Source organism: Epinephelus moara, chromosome 9 (assembly GCF_006386435.1).
Source record: "Epinephelus moara isolate mb chromosome 9, YSFRI_EMoa_1.0, whole genome shotgun sequence".
In the NCBI taxonomy this organism is placed as follows: Eukaryota; Metazoa; Chordata; class Actinopteri; order Perciformes; family Serranidae; genus Epinephelus; species Epinephelus moara.
In genome coordinates, this window is record NC_065514.1 from 20,152,124 (window position 1) to 20,179,169 (window position 27,046).

Genomic DNA, 27,046 nt, shown 5'->3' on the forward strand with positions numbered 1-27,046 from the left:
TGGCCACTGTAGTTAGCAGCCTCTCTGTGATGGAAAAACACATTTTTGAAAATATGAAACTGCTTAATTCAGTGTTTTTACTGGTTTTAATCACCTGGTCCGTTTGTTTGGAGGGGAAGGCACTTCTGTGGATCATTAGCTGTGTTTCCACCGAGCAGTTCAGTTCAGTTTGGTAAACATTTTTTCCGTTTCCACTGTAAAAAGTTGCGGACAATACCAATGGGACTGCTCTGTACCGTCCCCATTTTGGTCCCCCCTCTGTTGGGGTACCTAGCACACAGATCTGGTACTAAAAGGTGGAGCTGTGAACACTGCAGTCTGTTGATTAGTTAATAGAGGATGGTCACTCTGCTCAGGGCTGAGTTGTGGCTGGTTTTGAGGCTCACGTAACCACTGTTCGTACTGTGGAGTTTTATTTGTAAACTGTAACTATAAAAGGAAAGGATGTTTTGCTGCCTCTCACAGCAGCTGGAGTCGGAGAAAAAACAAACATAATTCACTGGGCCGACTGCCAGTGTTTTTTAAGGTGGAACGTTAACTTGTAATGTTACTCAATGTATGAGTTGATGATGTGAATCCATCTGCACACCTTAAATTTCACTGACAACTTTGACCATTTTATTAGTTTTTATGTGACACAGACTTGTAGTAATGAGTGGATCTTAAAGCGTTTATATATATTAATTTCGACCGGGATGGCATGTATCCCAATCCTCACTCAGAGAAGAAAAAAAGCATTGTGGAGCGTTGTTCCTGTGGGCACGGCAACACTAAACCCCTCAGCTTGTCTGAGAGGGACTAAATGCACAAACCCACTATTTTTAAATATCTCATAGAGAGAGACAGCAGCCTGTTTTATTTTGTTTAGAAAATGACGGTGTGCATTCTGTGGACGATAAACAAGGTGCAGACTTCCACCTGTGTCACTGGTAATGAGGAAATACAGTGAGAGCTGGACGGAGCAGTGAGTGACAACAACCCCACCCACATTTGAGAGTATTGATTGCAGTTGAGACTCTAGGGTCTAGTTGTCATGTCTGAAGGGTTAGTTTTGGTTCCAAAGGTACCATACCGAAGTGTTTGGTGGAAACAGGGCTATCCTACTCCTGGTAATACCCACCTGAAGAGTAAACACTGAAGCCATCCTAACCAGGAGCTCATGTCTGGTATGTGGGAGAAGTTTCAACTGGTTGCAGTTTGAAATCCTCACCAGTAGATGTCACTAAATCCTACACACTGCTCCTTTAACTACTGAAACTATAAACAATTTTGGGCCATTAAAGGAAAGAAGATTTTTAACTTTACTTTTTCTACTTACTACTTCTCTATTGTATTGAAACCCCTTTGATCACAATTAGTTATAAGCTGACATTCCTTGTACTTTCCCCATGAGGTATTTTCAAGGGCGTAGTTAGGTGGGAGGGGGAACACATATGAAATGGGGGGTTTGTGGGTCCTTTGCCAGAATATTTTGAGCATCAAACACATCATTTCCTGCATTGTTGGGAATTTTTATGCAGCAATTTGTGCCCTTACTGCATCAGTTTATGGGGTAAATGTCTTTCATTTTGTCAAAATGAAAGTGGGGACATGTCCCATGCCCCTGCCCAACCCCCACCTGTGTACATGTTGAGGCTTATGGTAATAAACTCAATCAAGTGTCAATTTATGCTGGTATGTGACCCTTTTTGTATTATAGTTTGTCATTATAGTTTCTAATTTGTATCATGTGTTTATTTAATCATTTTTACACAGTAGTTTGAACCACTTTTTCTGTGCAGTTTTAGTAAACCAAACTAGATTCTCCCTACGGCGGCTTAGCTGTGATTCAGCTTCTTCCAGTGTGAAGTAATTGGCAGCTTGCAACACTGCTCTCAGTGTAGCTTCCTCAACACTGGTGAGCCCTTCAAATGATCGTGTATGCGTAGAAATGCATTTTTGGCAAGTCTGCAGTGTTTGTGATAGTCAAGACAAGTCTAACTTTATATGGTCATCAGGAGCATGAGATGAGGTCCTGCATCCTCCAGGTTTACATTCGTCTCAGCTCTGTTGATAGTCACCGATGTCTGTTTCAGTTGCACATAGCTCGACGTGAAAAAAAAAAAAAATCCCTAATAAGCATTCAGGGCTCTGTTTTCTTTTCTGCAGGAAGGGAAGTGAGTATGAAATCCAGTCCAGGGCAGAAGAAAAGCCTTTTATACAGCCAGTCATAAATAAGGGAACTGACTTAGTCCACAGAGTGCTCAGTTTTATTATGACTGTTTACAATTCAGAGGCACATAATGGAACACCTTTTTTCACCTAGAAAAAAACCCAGAGCCATTTTGCGATATATGGTTTCACTTTTTTGTTCCTCTTGTCTTTGTTTTTCACTTCAGCTCTTATGTAGAACATTTTCAGCACAAACTTTATCTACAGCCAAATCTTTGATAACCCCTCATTTTACAGGTCTGAAGTCTTGAAGGTGGCGGCAGTAATTATGGGCAAAAATACAGAATGTGTTCAATCGGTAAACTATCAGTAATCAGTTCTTAATAAATGTTAAGCTACTCTTTTTTGAATAAATCTTCTTGGCTTTAAAATGAGTGGTATTTTCAAGGATATACACAACTAACTAAACTAATATTTGCTGTACTTTGTCTCTATTTCCCCGAAACGTTGTACCAAATTACATAGTTCTTGCGCATAATTGCAATACCAGACCTGTAAAATAAAGCATTACCAAGCCGTTAAAAAGGACATTAGTTAAATAAATTATCACAATACAGAAGCTGCATCTCTACATGCACATAAACAGAGCCACATACCGTTTACCATTAATCATATTACAGCGTTTACACAATGAAGCCTCAGTACAGCCAGAATAGCATCTGTAAACTGAACAGTGTCTGTGAAGAACAGTAATCCCCTGACAAAACAAGCCTTCCTGTCTCCCGTCGCTAAGTGAAATACCATCGGTGCTCAGTTCAGGATGTTAAGAAAAAAATCTTTGATCTCTCTCCTCATCCTAACTTAAAGTTTCTAGTGGAGGGCGAGTGTGAAATTATGCAAAAAGTCTGAAGTCTTGCCTGTAAATACGCACTTGATGGCCTGACGTCACAGAACGCCACATGGGGTTAAATGTTACCTGAACATGAAAACGTAACAACTTTTCTGTGTGTGTGTGTTTGTTGGTTTTGTATCTCTTCCTCCAGAGGAATAGGGCGTGCAGCGATGCCTAACCACCAACATCAAAGGGGAAGCATGAGTGTATCCAAACAGCAACTCTTTCTGCATCACTGACATCAGACAAATCAGTCTTATCAGAGGTCTGATGACGACAATAATCATATTTCCGTTTAAACAAAGCGGTCATTCTCTGGAAGAAAGCTGCTGAGGGTGAGGTTATCTCCTATGTCCTCGTCACTGTCTGCACCACCGTGGATCACCAGGACTCCGTTACTGACTGGATTGCGTTGTCTCGTGTAGGTGTGAGTCCTCTCGGGCAGCAGGGACGAGATGCACATCATCTCCGTGGCCGGCTGAGGTTTCCTGACCTTGTACTTCCTTGTTGACAGCTTGGTGCAGAGGATGATGGTAGTCACCATGAAGATGGTGGCCAGCGCAGCCAGGGAGGAAACGGCGATGAGGCATTGCTTCACTAAGCCTCGGGGGGAGCAGGGTTGGGCCTCGGTGCTCTTTGAGACTTCACGAGGTGCTGCTGTGGTTGCCGGAGCTGGTTTGGTGGTTGGGACTGGCGACCTCATGGTCACATGAGGGATCAAGATTCCTGCAGGACTGGTGGAGGCATTGGTGGTGGGAACATCAGTGGTGGAGACAGTAGCGTTTGAGTCATCGGTGGTGAAGACATCAGTGGCGGTGACATTGGGGTTTGAGTCATTAGTGGGGAAGACACTGGTGCTGGAAACATTGGTGGTGGAAACAGTGGGGGTAGAAGCACTGCTGGTGGAGTTCGGTGAGAATGAGGTGGGGTGAGACTGAGTGGTAGAGCTCGACTCTGCTGAACCAGCTGATGTGGAGATGGGGGTTCTCGTCACAGAAACGGGCCGTGTAGTCAAAAGGTCGGTGCTGTTAGTGGATGTCTCACTTTTTGTGGAGTCGAATACCGGTGCTGTCTCAGAGGTGGGGTTAGGAGTCATTATGGTTGTAGTAGAGGCTGAGGGATCGCTGAGGGTCTGGATGAAGACTGGAGCCAGAGTAGAATTAGCAGGAGAGGTGGGGGAAGGTAACTTGGATGTGACTTCGGGCTCAGTGGTGGGCGTGTGCTGCGGCGAAGACACGGCCACTGTTGCTGAAGCTGCTGCAGGAGCTGTTGCAGGAACAGTGGTGGGTGATTGCTGATGTATCTGGTTCACTGTAGGATTCGCTGTCTTTATGATTGTCGTGTTGTGGGAAGGATGTGTTGCACCTGCAGCTGTGGTCACTGCTGCAGTGGTATGAGGCAATGGTGGACCTGAGCTGCTTGTCACTGCTGCCACAGTGTTCATGGCAACCAAACCAGAGGCGCTGTTTGTGCTGTCACTTCTGTGAGTGATGTTTGCCTCTGCCACTCTGGGTGACGCAGTGGTCTCTGCTGGTGCAGCAACACTAACCTCCGCAGGTGTGTGAGTGTCAGTGTGAGGTGCACTGATCATCTCCTTGGTTGTCTCCTCTGGTTCAGGGGTTGATGTAATGTTTCTGGTCCCTGGGATCGAAGCACTCATGGACTCCATTGAAAGCAAAACAGAAATCCCCCACAGTAGAGCCAGAGACGTCTTCATGCTTAGTAGCCTCATTGTTGCTTCTGAAATGACAGAAACTATTTAAATTTACAGGTTACAATACAAGAAGTCGTAGTAAAAAGACACACACGGAGGGAAAAACAGTGTCATGTGTCTGCTAGTGACATCTTATGATGACACGGTCATGAGTCTTCTCCACACCCGTTGCTACATTCTCACAGGAAAAAACACGTTTTTAGTAAATCGAAAACGTTCTTAAAAGCAGTCTGTACAAACACAATCCACAGTTAATGTCTTATTTTTAATTTGAGATCTGTTTAAACTACAGCACAAGTTTCAAAATCAGATGTGTAAATTTTGAAATGTAAAAGTTCAGAAAACATGAAGTAAATAATGTTGATAAATCACCCTCCTTTGTAAGAGAATCCCCACAGAAGATTACATTCTTAGGGAGCAGGTAGTAAACTTAATCCAACACCATTACGTAAAAGGAAACAGCAGATCACAAAGCAGAAACATATAACCAGAGCGTAGATTTTAAATGTGTCCGACCACAGAGAAACTGGTCAGTGTCTTACCTTGCTGCTGGTGAAGCACAGGGCTGGACATGAGGTTAAAACCACATAAATGTTTAGTTCGTTTCAGCCTCTCTGGGAGATGAACATCCTCTCTGACATGCTGACTGCTGACTGATAGAAGAAACAGGAAATGTTCACACTCACACACTTAAAAAAAAAAACACACTCTATATAACATTTCTAGAAAAGCCAGATACAGACAGTCGCTTCCTTAGAAACGCACAGCTTTAGTTTGCATCAACAAGGAAGTAAACTCCACTACGAGCTTCTTTTTAATTCCCCACATTGGCTAAGCTGCCATGTTTTAACATCTCCTATGTATTATTGGTTATTATAAGATGTGTCTTACCTCACTGATGGAAAGCTGAGGTCAGGTGCTGTTTGCTCTGCAGGTCCTGATATTCTTAACACTACTTTATATGAAGCAGCAGGAAGTGCTCAGTTCTGTAAAGATGTCTCTCGAATGTCAACTTCTAATCACACTTCTGTCTGAGATTACAGCCATCAAGTCATGTGGGTAAAAAAAACCAGTAGACCACAGTGACAGATCAGCTACACGAGGACGACATTATGTGTGTCACAGTGTAATACATGCAGAAATAAAATGCGCTGAAAATCAGAAAGTCCATGTAATGAATGGATTTAAAATGCTTCGGCTTGGCGTCCTGGCTTTAAACAGTGATGTGCAACAACAGACAAAATACAAACCTTGGACTAACACTTTGTACCCTGTGAGGAAACAGAAATGTTCTCCTAGTGTGGAAATCATAACTGTCACTTCCTGTACTGATGAGTCACACTGAGATGTGGTTGTGAAAAAAAAGTTAGGCCCACAAAAAAAGTGACATGAAAATAGTCTTGTATTTGTTTTTAGTGTTTTGAGCATAACACAATAAAGTTCTCAAGTTTGAACCAGATGCTGCTAAGAGGTCAATGAGTTATTAGCAGTTCAACCAAGGAAACATGATCCTATATTTCATTTTAAAGAATGAAATTGAAAGGAGTATATGTGGCACAGCAGAGGAGCCAGTGTTATGCAGTCAACATTTTAATGTCATCTTTAGCTCCATCATCAGGCGAGACATTATGTAACAGCCAACTGAGAGCTTTGCAGGCTTTGATGGAGGGTGTGAATCAAGTTGTGTTCGAACTGAAGCCATTAGTTGATTAGCTCATTAAAAGAAAATTAATAAGCAACATTTTTGATTACAACCTGTTTAAGTAATTTTAAAAGCAAATATCTCCTAAATTAACTGGTGCAAGCTTCTCTATTGTGAATATTTATTGGTTTTGTTTGTATTCTATGGTAGTACACTGAATATCTTTGGACTCTGGTCCTGTAATCTATTGCTCTGGAAAACTGTTACAGGTATTTGTCTGATGTTTTTTATTCATAGATAAACTGATTAATCAAGAAAACTGTTGGTACCCCCGGTACTTACCCTTACCCTTTTCATGGTTTTGGACGACATACTATACTATGACTTTTTTTCATGGTTTTGGACGACATACTATACTATGATTTTTTTCGTGGTTTCTGACGACATACTATACTATGACTTTTTCATTATTTTGATGAAATACTATACTATGACTTTTTCATTATTTTGGACGACACTATACTATGACTTTTTTCATGATTTTGGACGACATACTATACTATGACTTTTTTTCAAGGTTTTGGACAACATACTATATTATGACTTTTTTTCATGGTTTTGGACGACATACTATACTATGATTTTTTCATTATTTTGATGAAATACTATACTATGACTTTTTCATTATTTTGGACGACATACTATACTATGACTTTTTTTCAAGGTTTTGGACAACATACTATGACTTTTTTCATGATTTTGGACAACATACTATACTATGACTTTTTTTCAAGGTTTTGGACAACATACTATACTATGACTTTTTTTCAAGGTTTTGGACGACATACTATACTATGACTTTTTTCTATCTATACTATGACTATGATACTATCTCTGTAGTGATTCTTTCCATAATGTTGTCAGACACTTAAAATGATAACTTGAACATGTCAATGAGAAAAACAAGGCCTTTCAGTGGATGTAAATTGGCGGTGTGAATATGCCCTAGTGGTCATGTTTTGTTGCTGCTATCTGCAAGACTTGTTAAGTTTGCTGATCCCATTTTTCACTTACACACAAAAAGATGAGGAAAAAATACCAAACTTAATGAAAACACTGGTTAGTTGCAGCTCTAGACTAAGTGCTTTAATGTTTGAGCTGACCTACAAGTACCTTCTTTATCCATACATAACTACCCTCACGAATACTGTTCATTACACTTTGTATTTGTAATTTACATGATATATTAGCAGGGCTCTAAACTCGACGTGCAGGGACAGAGTTAGACAGAAGCCAAAAGAATATAAAGAAAAGAACAGAAAACAGAGGTTTTCATGTGTAAAATCTTTATTATGTGCACAGAACTGTTTGTCAGGGGTTCAGTGAAACACAAGCTGGGTGAGTGGTCCCTTCCCAACACCAAATATGCACTGGAGAGGGCGACTTTAATTTGACCCTTAACAGTGACAAGAGGCACCACTACATTTGCACAACATTTACACCAGAGAGATGCAACCCCCCCACCCCCCATCCCCAATAAAACCCAATGGTAAATTTCAAGCCCAGAAGAACAGGAACAAAATGTTTTAGAAGGAATTCTTCCACATTCATAAACCTGATGGTTTTCAATGAGCAAACTGGTGGGAGGAAAAAAGTTCAACAGCTATTGTCTTTAAAAAAAATTCCAGCTTGACTAAATCAATCTAGCAGGTTGTGACTGGAATGTACAACAGGAGAGAAAATAAATGTAAAAGCAGTGCATGAAGCCGCACACGATTCATATTTGGCAACACAAAAAATAACAATGGAAATACTGATGCTACATACAGTTTTTGAGTAGTAAGTACAAACTTCACATAAGAATGTTTTACCACAATTTGAAAAAAAAAAAAAAAAAAAAAAAATTAAGACTTTTTCCTTCAACAAAAATGTCTTTTCTTCAATTGTGTACATGAGCTGCGAGAGTTTTTCCTTTTTCTGTGTGTGTGTTGGGGCGAAGTGTGAAACTGGAGACTTGATGAGGAAAAAATAAAGTTCATCTTGGAATGTAGGGCTTGGTCTCATCGCAGGGACGACGCCAAGCTCAATGAAGCCGAATCTTTGAGAATTTGGCCGTGGCTGACCCCCCCATCCATGCGATTCCTCTCCAAAAAATGACGTACGGTCCCGGGAATGGGGTCGCGTCTTACATGGCAACCTTGGCAACCTGCTCTTCCAGTCTGGCAATTCGACGGTCTTGGAGGATGACACGGTCCCTGAGTGACTTGAACTCTCGGAGTACCTCTTCCAGTTTATCTTCCATTTTCTGGGCAAAAATGAACAGACAGTTAGCTTGGATGAGTTCTATACACCTCACATCTGACTGAAGATTTCCAGACTTTTACAGAAGATTTCTGTATTTGATCTACTTCAAAACACATTTTGTTGTTAATCCTGGCAAAATGAGCAGGGATTTAGAGGCAATGAAGCCCTCCAGCAGTTAACATTTTCCCTTGCTGTTCCACTGAATTGTGACCTAAATACCAGAGTATGTGCTGATCCATAACTTTTGTGAAATGTTCCAACCATAATAATTACTGTGAAAGAGAGAGTCCAAATGTCAGCAAGAAAATGCTGTGTGCTCTGATTGATCCCCAAAATACAGGCCCAACCATACATAAACCCACATAGTTTCTGTTTAAGCTCAACCATTGCAGCAGTTTTGGGCTCAAGCCAATTAAAACCTGGCTTTCCACTGTAAACCTTTTATCAAAAATATCAAAACTTTTGGTACAAGCTAAAGTCACTGAAGTCTTTTCAGTGCGGTAACAGACATTTGCGACATGGGGTGCTTTGTAAACAGCCACTCTGAATGCTAGAGCGCATTTTGTCACAAACTAGACGTTCAGAAATTCGGGCGCTTTTGGAAGATATGGTTCGATTCAGAGCACCACACTCTCAGAGTGGCAGAGTGCCAAGCATAGTGAAATTGAAACTAAATTGAAGATTATTTCATATAGAAGTAGAACACTGAAAAATTGGCAAGAACCCGACCTGATTCAAGCCAAGGGTAATGTTGAGAAATTACAGCCTGGTTCAGACCCGGTGGACCAGATCAAGCCCAATTAGGTTTGGGCAGAGAATCAAAGCTTTAAAGTGAGATGCTTTTTCTTTTCTTTTTTTTTAAATATTATTTTTTTCTGGGCTTTTTGCCTTTATTACAGGACATCTGGAGAGAAAGAAGGGGAACATGCAGCAAAGAGACACAGATTGGAACTGAACCCGGGCTGCTGCAAAGGACTCAACTTAAATGGGGCACACACTCCCCTGTTGAGCTACAGGTTGCCCCACAATGCTTTCTTAATAGGGAACTATAATAGTAATCTGTTTTAAAGTGGAAACAGAAAACTTTTCAATTTTCTTAAATGGTATTAATGTTGGCGCCGCCATCACAAAGGCAATCGGATTGCTGTTTATCTCAGAGCAGAGCAACTACCAATTATTTTGGCTGTTCTACCATCCACCATTTCCGCTATTGGTGACAGTAACTGCAAAGAACTTACACTGATACTCTTTGGTAACTGAGGAAAGCTATTGATAGCTACCGGTGAAAACCAAAGTACTATCTTCTTCCTTTTTTTGGTTGCAGAATGGTTGATGGACTTCCTTTATGCTGTAAATCGAGCTTTCATTTTCCCAGGAGACTGTACCCACGTAGCAGGCAGAATTGCATAGAGGCTTGTAGGGAGCCAATCTAAATCTTGATGGTGTCATTATTCTATAGCCATTACATTATGTGATCAACATTTGCTTCATAATATGACGTAATAAGAAGAACCATTCTATAGTAACAAAAGCAATAATAACTAAAAGTAAATTCTACAGTTAAAGCAAAATAATACAGCATGTTTATACTCACTACTGAGGGCTGCGGAGAAGCGTGCTTCTGGACAGTCGGGATGTTCTCTGCTTTAGTGGGCGGCTTGGTCTCCAGGACGTTCGTCTTGACCACTTTCAGATCCCGGTTCTTTGTGGAAACGTAGCCATCTTTGAGCGAGATCAGGATGGGGCCTCCGTTCTTCCCGGCAAACCACTCCTCTGCCTCCAGGGCGGGGTCGGGGCCGGCTGTGTCAGGATACAGGTCGTCCTGGAACAGATCCGACTGGTGGGGAGGACACAGGACATGTTGTAAGGAGAGGAGGACGGCAGAAGAGAAGGACAAGAAGCAGCACTGACAGAACAGCAGTGATATAAACACAGACGTACCTTACGCGGGACTGTCATGATGATTGGCTCACATTTTCTCTCATGCAGTTTGTAAAACCTGCAGAGAATTAATATCATATGGTTAATATCACACACAACAAAACTTTAAACTGCAGCATGAGAAACATTTAGCTGTAAGAGTTTTTATATTTATTTCAACTTAGTAAGGCTCATTAGTTTGTTTAAATACATATGATAATGTATCTGTTAATTTAAAATATTTTTAAAAATCGGAGAAAAAAAATACAAAAATCATTTTGAAAATCAGATTTTAAAACTTATATATTTTTTTTAACTTGCTTAGATGGGCTCAGTCCCTATTTTCTCATTCGTCACACTAAAATGAACTTGTTTACAGTCGACTACGATAATGTCCAGAGCTAAAACAATTTGTTGATTAATCAATAAGACAATTGAAAATATATTAATCACAACAATTTTTGTAATAGATTAATTAATTTTCCTTTTCGAAGCAAAAAATGTCTTTGGTTCCAGCTTCTAAAATGTGAAAATTTGCTGGTTTTCGTGATCTTCTCTGGTACCGAACTGAAAATCTTTGGGTTTTGATCTGTTGATTGGACAAAACAAGACATTAAATATGTTACTTTGGCTTTTAAAATTGTGATTTATTTTTTATTTATTTTTTTACAATTTTGTGATATTTTATAGACTAAACAATTAACTGAAGGGGAAAAATGGTGGATTAACATATAAGAAAATAATCCTTAGTAGCAGTTCCCGGGATGTCTCCTTTGCAGAAATAAATGGGTGCGTGGAGATAAGGAATCTAGGTATAAATCAGTTTAAGCCAGTGGTTCTCAAACTCTTCCTGTCATGCCCCCTTAAGAACCTGAAAAAAAGTTCATGCTCCCCCAACACACTCATTTATTAACAATAATTGGGAAGGCAACTAATAAAAAAAGGATCCATGCTTCATTTTAGTGATATAAAGGTCAGCGTGATAGCATCAGCAAACTCTCGTTTGTTTGTTTTCCTTGAATAAATCAGATTTATTCAGCTTAGTTTCACTGCAATTTTTTTCCCTGGTAATCTATGCCCCACCTGCAGTGGCTCCAAGTCATCCAGGGAAGCCCACCGCACAGTATGAGAGCTACTGGTTTAAACTGATGTGTTCTTAATAATAAAAAATATGGGTATTTTTTTCAGATAATAATAATAAATTTAAAAAAACAATAAAAAAAGAAAACATATTTACTGATACCTTGCGATTTCACATTTGTTGACATCCAGGCCTCTCTTGGGCATGTATCCCATCCCCCTCTGGGGCTCCTTGGTGGAAAAGGTGTTGAGGTAGTGAACATACGGCGCCTCATCAGTGATCTCAAAGTACCGAATGCTGCTGTCACCCTGAGGACACACAGGTATAGCTCAAGGTCAGTTTGTGAATTTCATTACTAGAAATAGGAAACAACAAAAAAAACTGAATTTCTTTCCAAGGCTGCTCACCTTTCCACACAGGTAGACTACATTGGTGTCGGGGTCATAGAAGGGCAGCAGGACTCCATTACTGGAGTCCATCTCTTGAACACATATTGGCTCATCGAAGTTTTCCTGGAGACACAAAACTCAGTATTTGAAGCTGAAAACTAAACTGTGTAACACCCTTAAGTTGCTTCTTTAACCAATAAGGAACAAGAATAATTCATATTCTGCCACTACTGTTAATTAGTTCTGGAACCTTTGAATTTGACGCCCCCAACTGGAGATGAAGTGTAATGAAACTGAAAATTTGATAGGAAAAAAAAATCCTTATTTCACATTCAGGCAGCAGAGAAGAAGCAGGAAGCTGCTCACACCAAGGCTCTACAAAAGTCCAGTGTCACAGAGACGACAGTGAATATGTGATGTATCAGTGATTTCATGATTGAAAGAGATTCACTCCATTGACGTACAGCTTTCCACAGGGCCAGCTGGCGTTCGCTCATGCGGCTGAATCCAGTGGTGAAGATGTTTCCATTTGCTAAAAAGATGGCTCTCATTGGTCGAGCTCCCTCGTGGGCTTTGTCCTTCTCCTAAAAACAGAAACACACTCGTCAGATTGGGCGGCCGTGTTTGTGGGCGCTTCGAGTCAACACTTTGGTGGGCGATTCTGGGAAAGAATATTTCATGCTAGAAGCATCCGACCTCCAAATCCCCCGCAGCGTTTCCACTTACCGCAACAACCTTTTTTTTACGGGGGTCGATGATGCGGACCTTCTTGTCCTTGCAGGCGGTGCAGAGCAGGCTGCCATTGCGGCTCCAGCTGACACTAAAGATAACATCAGGGTGCATGTCGTCCAGGTTGATCATGGCCTCTCCCGTGCCCACATTCCAAATGATGATCTGGTTGTCGCACCCTAAAATGGACACATGCAGCACAGCCTGACTACACACACCTCTGGGTCCAAGGTTATTTTAAGCTCTTTGCATCACACAAAGCAACATGACAGAGGGCAGTCTGTGAGATGATTGGTCAGATTTGGAGTTCAGCTGTGCACAGTGGACAAATGGTCAGGGTTGGGTGCCATTTACATTTGAAATGAAACCTGGGATTCAGTACTGGTATCCAATGGTACCTAGAACAAGCTGTAGGGATGACATAGTCCCTCCTTCACACTCGATACTCTGATCAACAAGCGATTCTGCTCCTCTGCTCTTTTTTAATCACACATAGCGCTAATCTGTCTCTGTCTGTCTGTCCGTCTGCTTGTGTGTGGCTGCTTATCCCTCTCACTCTCTGTTTAAACACAACTGACAAACAGGCTATATGGAATAAGTACGTAATTTAGAAAAACACAATCACAAATAACGGTGATACTAGTCTATTTCTAAAAAGATAAAGAAAAAAATAGACCAGACGGCAGAGCTATCACTGCAGATCAGTGCTGAAGCAACACTTTCGGAGCTCTTGGCTGGCTGCGGGAAGCTTCGCTGTGCCTCTTGTTTGAACCCATCTTTCACAACCAGATGTGTTCTCAGGTACTGTAATTTGGCACTGATTGATTTGATGTGAATCTGTACTCAGTCAAAGGTTACCTGCGCTGAGGAGAACGTTGCGAGCGGTGGGATGCCAAGACACAATGCCGACCCTCTTAGAGTGGCCCTCTAGCACGACCACAGGCTCTGAAAGGGGAGTCTCCAGTCCGTTCTCAGGGATCTGCCAAACCTGAGTCAGAAAAATAAACCAGTTACATACCAGACAAGACAGATAAAAATCTGTTCACTAAAATAATTCTGCAGTACTCCTACTGAAGAGTGGACGACAGGAAGTAGATTAACGCTTTCATGTGTTAGTGCTGATAATAAGCATGTTCTGTACATCAAACAGCAGGACTTTGTCTCATTAGACAAGCCAAGTTTGGCAGTTTTATATATGCAAAGGAAAACTCCAGCCACAATTGTACGACATCAAATAACAGCATTGTTAAAAAAGTGATAAAAAAAATACACTTCTAGCTACTCTTACTGACAAATACTACAATCCACAGTCTCAAAAAACACTGAGAATATATTACAATCAACAAATATTTAACGTCATAAGATTTAAAAGGTTATATATATTAAAAAATTGAAAATGATACAGTAAAAAATAAAAATAAAAATAAAAAAAGGAACAAGCCCATCACCTGCACCGGGACATTTTGTATTCCACTGGATACATGTTGTAAAATCAGATGCTGTAATTGGTTATATAAGTACTTATAATTGCTTATCTATCAAAGCACAAACATAATAAACCCAGGAAAAAACCCAAAGCTCATGTGATCCATCTGAGATTAACTGCGTCCTTACCATGACCGTGCAGTCCTCAGAGCCACTAGCAATGACGAGGTCATTATGAGGACACCAGTCGATGTCCAACACTGGGCCCGTGTGACCACATACTGTAGGATAGACCTTGTCTATGCGTCCGCTCTGTGAGACAGAAGACAACTTTGTTACAAAGAGTGTGCGCTGATATCTGTCAGAGAGATATGGAAATGACTGACTAACAGGGATCATTTAACTAACCGGTCCTGTGGAGGTTATATTCAGTCCTTTGCATGACTACAAGACAATTACGGACTCTTCTATGACCATTACACTGCAAATATTTTCGAATATTACACTCACGAGTCAACTGAAAGTTATTTATTTAACACCAAACACCATAAAACCAGCAAAAAGAGGACTTGTGGTGGTCGACTGTGAGAGGAAAGGAGCTGAACTTTGGGATTCAGCAGCAAATCCTCACTGAATTCACAAGCTAACCAACAAAAGGAGACAGCTTAGCGTCATCCTCTGGGCCTGTAATGACCCCAAAGAAAATTAAATTAAATTAAAGGACACTGTAAACACATTTCACTGTTATGACCTCATCCATTGTCGTCATGGTTGGACGTCTGTCTACCTGAATATCCCAAAGTTACAGCAGCTTCTCCAGAGGCAGCCCATTATACAGTGAATGTAAATCAATTAACCCAGTGGCCTAAAATAATGGCACAGCACCCATCCCCTCTGTGAGTATCGTGTCCAATGAGCCAACTGTAACAGGATACACGTTGGATGCCTTTACTACCAGGCAGATTTAGACATTGATTATCTATGTTTTTACTATAGATATGAACCTCAGGGTCACAGCGGCAGCATGCTGAAGGTCTGCTAACCAAGAACAAACCTATAGGATTGATTTGCTATATGCTCCGACTGCTATACTATGATAGTGTACTGTTACAGAACAACTCGTGTACCTCTGCTTTACAACCTCTGTGTCTTTTTTGTTCTTCAGTTACATGCGTCATGCAGCTTTTTATTCCTAACTGACAATTAAAGCCCCCATGTGAAGAGTTTGAAAATGTCACAGAACAAAATAACCTGGATAACACCAGCCTTTGAGGCCAGATTATATAAAATCTGTCTTTTTTGGAACACTTCATGCAAACTTGGACGTCACAGCTCTTCTGTAATTATTGCCTATATAAATAAATTGGACGTAGCTACTTTCACGTCACCCATTTGTTTATAGACTATCATTTCGAAGCCTCAATTCGGCAACGAGATGGTGGTGCTAACTCCAATGCCAGCTGCTAGCTTGGTTAGCATGGTGCATTACAGTCTATACTTAACTGTGATAATCCACCCATCCATCCATTTTAAACCCCTTCTCCAAAACTGGGTTGCGGAGGCAGCAGGCTGAGCAAAGTATTCTAGACATCCCTCTCTCCAGCCATGCTTCCCAGCTCCTCCTGGGGTACCCCAAAGTGTTCCCAGGCCAGATGAGATATGTAATCTCTTGAGCATGTTCTGGGTCTGCCCCGGGGCCTCCTACCAGTGGGTCGTGCCCGGAACACCTCTAGCGGGAGGCACCTAGGAGGCATCCTGATCAGGTGCCCGAACTACCTCAACTGACCCCTTTTGATGCGAAGGAACAGCAGCTCTACTCCGAGCTCCCTCAGGATGTCCGAGCTCCTTAACCTATCTCTAAGGCTGAGCCCAGCCACCCCACGGAGGAAACTCATTTCGGCCTCTTGTATCCGCGACTTCATTCTTTCTGTCATTACCCATAGCTCATGACCATAGGTGAGGGTTTGGGACGGTTGATAATGCTAATGTTAATTTTCAAAAGTGAAAAACAGGCTTAAAAACCACTGAAACAAAATATACTTACAGGAAAAACTATACATCCGGCTCCTTAGAGGGTCTTTAAGTACAACCAAATACCTAACAAGACTTATTTGGCCAACCAAAGTGTTTAGTGTTGGCTGCAAGGCTGAGCAAGGGATTGACTATTTTTTGGAGCCAGCCTCAAGTGGCCATTCCAGGAACTGCAATTTTTGGCACTTCCATGTTGGCTTCATTTTTCAGCTCAAGAAGTTGCCGCCTGTCTGTCACTGACCCTAAAAGATCTTTCTACCACCCTTGATGGAAAGGTGGTAGAGCGTCACTCACCTTTTGTAGAGGAAGTACAAGAAAGGCTCCTCCCCCACTGGCGTCTATGATGATGGCAACAAATTTGGGGTTGACGGCACAGAAGGAGCTGTCCCATGTGACCCTGGACACGCGGATGTCATCGTAGCACTGGTCGTTCCTCACGGCCTGCCCAAACACATGACGGAACTTGCTCTGTCGCACAACTCGCCGCAACATATCTGCAGATGTAAGAAGTAACAGTACAGTAAGAGTGTTTTGCCAGGAAATGTGCCTCATCAACGTAATTCTAATAAAATAAAATGTGTGAACATTGTAGAAAGTGGCCATGTCCCAAAGAAACTGGTGATATATAATTCTAAAAATGAGCATCCTTCCTTCATCAACATGAACCTGCCAAGGACTCCTTGGGGTTAGTTTGGTTTACTGCTTGCACAGTCTGTCTGATCTGAGATTATGCTATTTAACTGTGACTGAGTTTGTTCCTGTGCCTGCATGGGGAAACAAATCAGCTCTACCTACAGGCAAACATTTGAGGTAAACTATGCATGAGACACATTTTTTCTCCAGCTGTGTTTACCTCCTTATCTCAGTGTAATTTTCCAGATTTGTGCAAGACCAAGAGAGAAAAAGTTTAAACGTTCTGCAAAAATTGCTGACTGGCAGGCAACTGTAAAGCATCATCAATCACAATTCCATCAGATATCAAATTATTTAACATTTTAGACTGACATATAATAATAAAAAAAGAATAACTGTACAGGTCTGCAGAAAAAGTAAGGTAAATCAAGTTAAAACTGGACATCTGGTGACATTAACCAAGAGAGCAGATACACATATTGCACAACATATTATCGGTATTTCTTTATGCCATCCAACAATCTGTGATAGAAGGTTAAAATGCTTCACCTGATGTACTGTGCATCTCTCCATTTCACAGTTTACGGATGTTAATTGAACTGGAGAGCGCTTACGCTCAATTTACTGTAACTAAACAAGAGCACAAATTTAGAGTTTTAGTGTTCATTAATATTTAGGCTACCTGATGACGCCTCAGAAAGTTAAATTAGCTCCACTTCTGCAGCGTACTGCAGAACACAAATCTGCAGCCCAGCAGTTTCTGTTATAACATAAAAATCCCAATCAGGCAACTTTTATTGGGATTTTTAAAAAAGCAAGCCACTTCCTTTTCTTACCTTTCTACATGAGATGTTTAATTAATTAGGAGTAGCATAATTTATTGTGTGACTAACAGAAAATAGAACAATGTGGAGGTAGTAAGAGGACAGAATTGCCATTTCATGAAAATGTGGAAGACATAGAACTGTAACCTTCAGGAGTCACTCACATGGTTGCAGCGAAAAGGTGTGCATTCATGAAAAGCCCTTGCTGAGATGTTTTATTTTTACCATGATTTCCTGTGAGCACACCACAGATGGCCTGTTGCTGCTCCATGAGGATTCTGGGAATGATCTCAATCGTCCATCGACACTTAATGATCACACTGTGGCTCAGTGCGCCGTTGAGCATGTTCACCGCTTCCTGTTTCTTCTATAAATCTCACTTCTGCTTCGAGAGGGGACAATTGTTTTCGCAGCAAAATCCACTGTTGGCATTTTGACAACTTTGGAAACTGTTAGATCCGTTCTGCAGCCAAACATTAAAACCTAACACATTGGGAATTCTCCTAAAACTGGACTTGCCTCAGCACTATCTATTGTAATTTTAAGAAAAAACTGTCTTTGACACTAGAGGAAGATTTTCCATCATTTTCGTGACGTGCTTTGCTGTGTAATTATGTGGAAAATATAGTGTCTCGGGGCAGTAATTAAGCTGCCAGTTTGAAGCGACATACTGAGCTGTTATACAGGCTGCAGGATTTTTCGCCAGTTATTGACAGGTCTGTCATCACACCAAACCACCCGCTTCTTCACATTCAGTCACAGATTTTGAAAGCGGAAAAGCTGAATCACTGCGTTTTTGATCTGATAAAGAAACAAGGGTTTTTACAAAATCTTCCTCAGCAACACCGGTGCATACTTTACAGTTCTACATCAGCACGATCAAATATTATCTCTGATTTAACACTGTCATTTAAAAATAGCTCTGTTGCTCAGAGTTTGAGGAGAGCAAAGTACCCATGTTTTTGGAACTCAATGTCAGGTGACAGTGTGAGGGGTTTTTTCTGTACTTTTAGAGATTATAATGATGATTTAGGGCAGATAAATGTATTAACACAAAAAAGTAACCAACTATCTGAATTCAGCAAAAGGCATGGAAGCTTTAAAGGAGTAGTGTGAAGGATTTAGTGCCATCTAGTGGTGAGGACTTCAGATTGCAACCAGCTGAAAGTTCTCTCCTGGCTAGAATTCCTTCAGTATTTGTTATTAAGGAGATTTTTACTGGGAGCCGAATTATCTACAGAGGTCACTTCCTCTCCAAAACAAACAGACCAGGTTATTAAAACCGGCAAGAACATAAAATAAAGCAGTTTCACGTTACAAGTCAGTGTTTCTCTGATGCTGTTCGGTTAGTTGCAGAAGGTCCATTAGCCCAGCACCTGCTAATGTGTGCTCACCTTTTTTCTCTGATAACTTAAGATCCAGACGTTCAGGAGGTTTTTACTGGGAATCAAATTATCAACTCTTGAATGTATATATCAACATATAATACACATTTATTATGTTTACTCTAATTCTATTGTTGTGTTATTCTACTGATGAACATATAGCTAGTAGTTATATTTTCCCACTTACAGTCTCATCACAGTGACGATATATATTTTATTTTAATATTTAAATTTTTATATCTTAAGTACTGGAATTAAACACAGTAGCATAATGCACACTTTATTTACACACTTTTATTTCATACTCATATTCTTACTTCGTATAATTCTCTATTCTTTGAATTGGAGCAACTGTACCGAATCATAATTTCCCCTCGGGGATCAATAAAATATTTCTGATTCTGATCAGCGCTCCAAAACAAATGAACCCAATGAAAAAACTGAAAAAAATGAAATCGTCTTAAAAATCACTTTGCTTTTCAGCTTGTTGCAGAGGGGCTAACTTTAGTGGCCGAAACAAAAAAACACAAATGGCCCTATCTAGAGCCAGTGGTTTGTCCGTTCTAGGCTACTGTAGAAACATGGCGGTGAAACATGGTGATCTCTGTGGACGAGGACCCGCTCGCTATGTAGATATAAACGGCTCATTCTAAGGTAACAAAAAACGTGACCGTTCTTATTTCCGGGTAATTATACGATAAGGAAATCATACATATTATATTCCATTCCTGCCAATATAGCCCCCTAAATCCTACACACTGGACCTTTAAATCCCTCAAACCTATTATTCAACCATGCAGATGTTTTCAGTTATTTAGCCTGATTAGATCTTGTCACAGAGCAGGGTGTGCACTGACTGTAATTGATGACACTACATCTTTTTTTATTCTTACATGAATATTATGGAATCATATAAGTAGGGTAATTGTAAAACTTTCAACTTATAAATCTAAATAAAAGTGCATAATACAAATAAAGTGTAAATCAGTGTATGAATAGGCACTAACCATATCACTTCAATCCACATAACAGCCAAATTCTACAGTCCTATGTGAGGACACATCACAAGACATCTCTTTGCATAAACAGGAAGCCACTTTCTTACAGTCTCAGTTCAGTTCATGACAGCATCCTCCTCCCACAACACATACACACAGCATACCTCTATAGTATCAGTAGCTAAAATAAGCACTTTCATCTGTAACTGCTCTCATCTGACATTGAGATATGAGAGAAATAAACAGTCTCAAGGTGGATTACTAGATATGACCTTTTTTTATGAATCAAACGCTCACCCTGAGCAGTTGATTCATAGCACGATGCCTCACAGAGCCGTGAACAGTGATCATGCTGCTGCAGGGCTGCATAATATCTGGACATCATAGGACTTACTGTTTACGGCTGACCGGAACAGCATGTTCCCTCTGCCAATATTAGTGCTCCATTCAAGAGCAGCTACCCTCACTCCAAATATGCATCAGACAAAATGAGCTGCTTCAGCGCCTGCAGGCTTCAGTTGATGCCATACATCACAACATGCTGCTCCCTGCTCTCCACCTCACCACCACCACCCAGCCCACACTACAGTACAGCAGCACATTACTGAGCATCATGATGGTGGACTGCCTTGTTCCAGCTGTTGCAGACTGATGCTATGATATCTTTGCAGGAGAATTTCTCTGATATAAATATAAATATAGTGAGCATCCCTGCAGGAGTCTGGCCTCTCTGTGTGATATTTCACTGTCTGTCTGGATAGCTGCATGGGTGGACACAACCAAAGATGCAATCACAATCACTTCACCTCAGCTTGAGCTTATTTTAATAAGTGCATGTTGCATTTTTGAATGATTAAGCTGAATAAGCAGCATCACTCAAAGGAGGTGGAAACAGCTGCACTGTGCTAACGTTAAACAATGGTTGCTAGCTAACGTTAGCTGATGTTACCACAAAGCTCGGCGTGTAGCCCCCTCCCCATTAAGACAAGCAGCTGTAAACTAACATATAAGCATGATACTGAGACTCAGCTGTGATTTTAAATTAAAAATGCACTAATTTGAACCAAGTTGTTACCGCTGTGGGAAGGCTTTAGCTAAATATAACTTAAGGTAGCTATCCTTGCTAACATAACCGTCCCTGGAACAAGGGGGTGGATCGGGTATGCAGATTTGTATTTTGGTGAGTACGCTCCAGATGTGACTATCACTTAGAAACGAGGCAAAAGCGTGTGCTCTATTCAAGCGTGTATATTCGTTAAAAATAGTTTAAGTATAAAGAAGTTTAACGTTAAATGTGGCGAGTATAATCGTGGACCGTGTTCCGCCGCACTGCCCCAGCAGCTCGGCAGCTGTGCCGGGGCTGGTCCGGTCTGAACAGCCGTTGATACTCAGGAACGTTACACCGCAACAAGGAGGCAAACTGAAGATAGTGCTGTTTATTTAATATATCAGACAAGTAGCTATATAACTTATACAATGTGTCCATAAAAAGCTGTCCATTCAGAGTACAATGTTACATTGTTGTATAGCTGCTCCACCAGCCTGCCAGTGTGCTCTGCACCCGAACCGCTCACCAGTTAGCTAGCTAGCATAGCCGCCTAGCCTAGCTGCTAGCCGCTAGCCGCTAGCTGCGGTGGACCGCCGCCAGCTGACGCAAGTGCAGATATTTCCACCCAAGGTTTTTGGCTGCTCCCATTCTCAAACCCATCCAGCGAGCGAAATGGATGCTGCACAGCCCCGGCCGACAGATCACATGCAAAATGCACAACGCAAAGACACTTTTCAGGTTTTCTTACCTCCTAAATCTATGCAAGATTTTCGTAAGCACGGGGGTAATCAATCACAACACATGAATCTGGTAGTTTAGGCGCGCCCTTATCCTGCAGGACGTTGCTCTAGTATCCCTTGTCTCCACAAAAAGAAGAGCCCAGCCGCTTTGCACTTATTCCCCCTTCTGACTGCAAATATGTGGCTCGGAGGCAGTGTTTGAAATCTAGTGGTATATCTGGATGCCGGTTGTCAAATAGAGCATCCCCTGTCCGCTTCTCACCTGCGGAAGACTAGCAGTCGTCTACTCTCATCGTTATTAAATTCAATAGGATACGTTGACGACCGGCTACGGCACATGCGCAAAGGAAAAGTCAGATTTCATTTCCCAAGGCTGTGAATGGGGATGGGGCTGCAGGAAATCTGGGTTTCTCGCTGCATCCTCCTCGTGTCTTTGTAAGCAGACCTCCTGCATTAATTAATCTTGTTTGTTTCAGCTATGTCAAAAATGTGGATTTTCATTGCCAGCAGCATCTTTTGTGTCATGGTCCGTCCCCTCCCCCTCTGCCCCATCCCGTCCCATCCTACCCCACCCCACCCCAGCCTGCACTGTCCAAACACAATGAGAAACCCCCATAGTCTGAGATGCACCCACACATCACAAGTATTCAAAGGAATCTCCTAATAATTAGTCCCTCTTTTTTGGTTTTCGGTAATTGTGCTTTCAAATGACATGTTTGCATTCCTTAGGATTGATGAAATGCAGTTTAAAAAAATGTATACTGTTTTTGAGCTAATTAATGCTATTTAATTATCCAGCCCTTTTTACATAGTCTCAGACCTCAAAATGAATGTCTGTGGGATCTGAATATGTCTGTGGAAATGAATGTGACACAAGCATGATGGATCATTCTTAGCTTAGACATAACAACCCCAACTCAACAGCCAGTTGCTTCCTTTTTTCCTAGGGGTTTGAACAGTATGACCCGGTCTTCATCAAGGTCAAAAACAAATTTTCATAAATAATTTATGAGCTGACACAGATGAGAAGTGAGAAGACAGCAGAGATGACCATGTGATACAGCTAAAAAGTTCCAGAAAATGTAAGTCGACCATGAGTGGACATTGTTTTTGGTCAAACTACTGTGTATGTGAGGCTCCTAGTGTCTGAAGATCTTTTATTTTGTCAAGTAATGTGTTGATTACCTTGTGAGTTACACGTAATTACTTGGTTACTGGGTAATTATTGAATAATATAATAATGAATAATTAATAATAATTATTATTTAATATTATATTTCACCCATTTTAGGAGGATGTTAATGTAACAGCTTGTTTGAATCATGAATGCACGAATGTGACATGATGAAAGAAAAATAATTTATATTCTTCCTACCTGCTTATTTCTAAAAGATCAAGGAGTTTGGAGCCTATCCAAGTATGTATCAGCAGAAGGCGGGGAAACACCACTGACAGTTTCCAAGACTGCCACAGGGACTATTACCGTAGATAAACACATTAATACTCTCATTTACACCTAGGGGTAAATCTGAGTCTCCGGTTCACCCTAAGCTGCTTGTGTTTGGGGGCGTGGGAGAAATCTGAGGTTAACACAGGGACAACATCCAAACTACACACACACCAGGACCCAGATAAAAAATTCTGCACTTTCATTGGTGAGGAGACGAACTTGGTTGATTACTGACTAAATGACAGGAAGGTGAAACGTCTTTTTTGTCTTCCACAATCATCCAAATGCTACTGAATCACAGCTCAAGCCACGTGAAAAGATGTCTGAGAAAACCTCACTACGTTTTTATTGAATTACTCTCCCAACCAGAGAAGAACCAGACTCTTAATTGAATCAGGCTTAAAAGTTTAAATGTTGTATATTAAATAACGAGACAGATCCTGTTGTTAGATGACTGGTAGGACATGAATACACCAGCTGCTTTGAATCAAAGTAATCAGCTGGAGAGGCTGAAAATCTCCTTTGAGCTGAGGGTAGTGACCAATTCCGCATTACACATAGTCACTTGATCCACTGATAATATTAAGTATAAAAATATTCATTCATTTTTATGTAACCGCTTATCCAGTCAGGGGTTGTCGGCGGGCCGGAGCCTATCCCAGCTGACACTGGGCAAGAGGCAGGGTACACCCAGACTGTCACAGGGCTATACAAATATTGATTTGTGTATTACTTTTTATTTATTTAAAACACACAAGTCACTTAGCGTTCAGAAATTCACAGTCCTCAAATTAGTTTTTAAGAGGCTTCATACACAAATGGAAAAATGTTTTTAACCACAGTTTTGGTGTGTATGAATGCTCTGATAAACCATTGAACCAATAAAAAGTGCAGAACTGATGTCTCTAACGTTTACAGTCAGAGGTCCTTACCTTTCTTTGGAGGTGGTGGAACTTCTGGAGGTCTCTCTTTGGATTTCTTTGGGACATCAAAGGCATCCTTCATCTGGGATACTTTCACACTTGGACCCTCCTCAGCCACCCGAACCTGAGCTTTAACCCCTTCAGGTTTGACCCGACTCTGATGTCTTTGCACTTGATTTTTTTCTTTGATAATTTCCGCCACGGGCTTGTAAGAACCCACCTTGCTGTTAGGCCTTGCATCCCGATCACTACTGTGGTACTCTCTATGCTTAACATAGTTACCACGGTTGTCGCTGATGACTCTCGCAGATTGGAGCTCTGGGTAGATTTCTTGTTTCCCTGAAGGAGCAGGTTTTGGTCTTTGGATTTCATTGTCTGATGTGACCTCAGGTGTGTGAAGAATCTCTTTGGATGCAACACGAATTTGGGGCTTTTTCGCAACAGGAGGCGAGCTTTTAAATCTGGATTGTCTCTCCAGGAATATTCTTCTCTCCAACATGTCCAGGTTTGGCGGCTCTGCCTCTGGAGACAGCTGTGCCACACGGCCGCAGTAGTCAAAGTTGACCATGTCTCCGTACCGATCATCCATGTGTCCCAGTGAAAGGTTTTCCCAAGGGCTGAGGTCGGCTGAGAGCCGTCGTATGTTGGTTGGCACCGTGTAAGTGCCCCTTTCGTCCCACAACAAGCACATGTCCTGATTAGTTAGAGTGTTGTATGGAACATGAAAATCAAAAGTGTGCCTCCTCTTGACCCTCTCCTCAGAGCGCAGATGATCTTTGCCTCTTCTTTGCACATCACCAGACTTCAATTGTGCGGTTTTCAGCTTTATAAAAGGGTTTTTAGGTTTTTTGGGGACAGGCGGAGGTGGGCCTTTAACTCTGGGTTTTTCTTTTGGCATAGATTCATCTCTAGAGTCACATGAGGCATCTGGTGCCATTTGTGAATTTACCACACTTGTACCGAGTTGTGTCGCCATTGATGTGACTTTCTCAGGCAACAGACGAGTTACAGGTGGAGGGGTGACGACGGCAGAGAAGCAAACATGATTGCTCTCCCTCTTTAAGCTCGCAACCTGTATCAGTTCATCACAGCCTTCATTGCCTGGCAGAGGAGCACAGTGGGTCGTATCACACTGTTCCAGTGAAAACGAGGGATTGTCTTCTAGAAGTGGTGTTTCAGAGCTAGAGGGCTTTGCTTTTAGGGGGTGAGAGTCGGCTGCTTTGCTAGCCAACTGGCCATCCTCTTTCTTGGTACACAAACTACCTGCCTTAGCCCTCTTTGAGACAGCGCCCGCAAACCTGCTCAGATGGGACTGATCTGCTTCTGCTGTTTTTTGTACATTGTGGCTTCCCTTGCATTGATGTTCCTCTCTTAAAGAAGGATCTACCTTTTCCAAGCATGGTTCCCATTTTGACTTTGTCTCTTTCTCCCCTCCTGGCTCCTCCTGAACAATCAACTGGCCTGCTTCATTAAGCATGTTTCCCAAATCATCACTGCTCTCTCTTAACCTTTTCCCCGAGCCACTGTTTTGTGTCACGTTACTGTAAGTAGAGACCTCCCCCTTGCTGTAGTCATTCATGTCTTGCTCCCTCTCTGCTCTTCCTCTCCCAGTTGCCTTGGTTTGGGCAGCCCCAACATGACCAACTCCTTTTAGCTGACACCTGCTGCCTGTCACTTCAGCCAAATCTGGAACCATTTCCCTCTCAAAACAATCTGCGGGTGAACTTTCAGCATGTGCTTCCACACTGTCGGCTGTGACTGAAAGTGTGTCAGATCTTCTCTTGCTTTTCTTCTCATTACCCTTTTCTTGAGGAGCATTCTTGGAAGGTTGTGGAAGGTTACTGCCACTTGCAGAAGCGTTCTCCTCAACTCTTCCTTTAAAAGGAGACCGAAGATCATCTGCTTTATTGCCAAAAGTGGTTTTATGTTCCCCGTCAGATGACATCCAAGTCTCATCCTTCTCGAGCACCACAAAGTCCTCCTCATTAGAGGGATTGCATGAGCCGGTTTGAGTGTCAGAACCTAACTTTTTACAAGCAAGGTCCGATTTCTTCCCGTTTCCCTGCTCCTCCATAGCTGTAGTCCCAGTATAGGCCACAGCCTTACTCCTAGACCCTTGCCTTTTGTCTGAAGTTTGTCTTGTCTCCTTAGGGCTCAGGACAGTTTTTGACTCCTCTGCAGTTCGAGTGACACTGTGGCTCTTTCTGTCTCCACCCACACACTCTCCCTTGGTGTTCACAGGGTGCCCCTGCTGACCTAGAGGTCTGATTGGCTGCCCAGTTTGGGGGTCTGTACGTGCAGAAGTGACTGTGAGTTCCCCTGCTTGCCCAGTGGCAGGGCCGGTGACACTGATCCCACTAATCCAACCAAAACCCCCAGGGGTCGCAAAACTGCCATCCTCCTGATCTCTGCTCTCATCTTGTTCTGCTGCAGTCTCCGACTGTTCTGTCTCTCCAGTTTGCCCCGACCACTCTGAATCATCAAGCGACTCTTCATCCCTTTCCGACAGCCTCTCCAGCTTTTGGCCCATGGTTGTTGCTCTGTCCTAGCATTAGGAAAAGAGAGAATGAAATGTCAAGACGCAGCAGCAGTTTTATAAGCATGTCACAATGGCGTAATGAGGATGGCTCGCCTCCCCATCCCAACGAAGTGAAATCACACAACAGGCATTGCGATCTATTTTTACCCGTCTTGAACCTTTCCCTATTTTGTATGTTCGTCTATACGGCTCACTCTTGCCCTCCCAAGGCCTGTCTATCTATCTCCC

The 27,046-nt window shown here is 41.8% G+C and overlaps 2 protein-coding genes across 5 annotated transcripts; both read right to left on the bottom strand.

Moving 5' to 3' along the window:
- Positions 1 to 2,227: 2,227 nt before the first annotated feature.
- selplg (selectin P ligand) lies at positions 2,228 to 5,905 on the bottom strand. Its single transcript, XM_050053047.1, has 3 exons — positions 5,649 to 5,905; positions 5,300 to 5,410; positions 2,228 to 4,783 (listed from the first exon to the last, which is right to left on the bottom strand). Exons 2-3 carry the CDS (start codon positions 5,328 to 5,330, stop codon positions 3,339 to 3,341), a joined length of 1,476 nt encoding a protein of 491 aa, XP_049909004.1. The 5' UTR covers positions 5,331 to 5,410; positions 5,649 to 5,905; the 3' UTR covers positions 2,228 to 3,338.
- A 1,823-nt stretch (positions 5,906 to 7,728) lies between these two features.
- Positions 7,729 to 26,437, bottom strand: LOC126395640 (coronin-1C-A-like). Of its 4 annotated transcripts, none has more exons than XM_050053256.1 (11): positions 24,289 to 26,437; positions 16,573 to 16,772; positions 14,437 to 14,559; positions 13,681 to 13,810; positions 12,820 to 13,001; positions 12,558 to 12,677; positions 12,112 to 12,216; positions 11,867 to 12,012; positions 10,645 to 10,702; positions 10,298 to 10,540; positions 7,729 to 8,704 (listed from the first exon to the last, which is right to left on the bottom strand). In XM_050053256.1, exons 1-11 carry the CDS (start codon positions 26,351 to 26,353, stop codon positions 8,585 to 8,587), a joined length of 3,492 nt encoding a protein of 1,163 aa, XP_049909213.1. In that variant the 5' UTR covers positions 26,354 to 26,437; the 3' UTR covers positions 7,729 to 8,584. The 4 variants fall into 4 exon arrangements, with proteins under 4 accessions (XP_049909213.1, XP_049909216.1, XP_049909215.1 ...); XM_050053259.1 differs by lacking the exon at positions 24,289 to 26,437 and adding an exon at positions 22,169 to 22,322; XM_050053258.1 differs by lacking the exon at positions 24,289 to 26,437 and adding an exon at positions 21,915 to 22,316.
- Between the last annotated feature and the right edge of the window lie 609 nt (positions 26,438 to 27,046).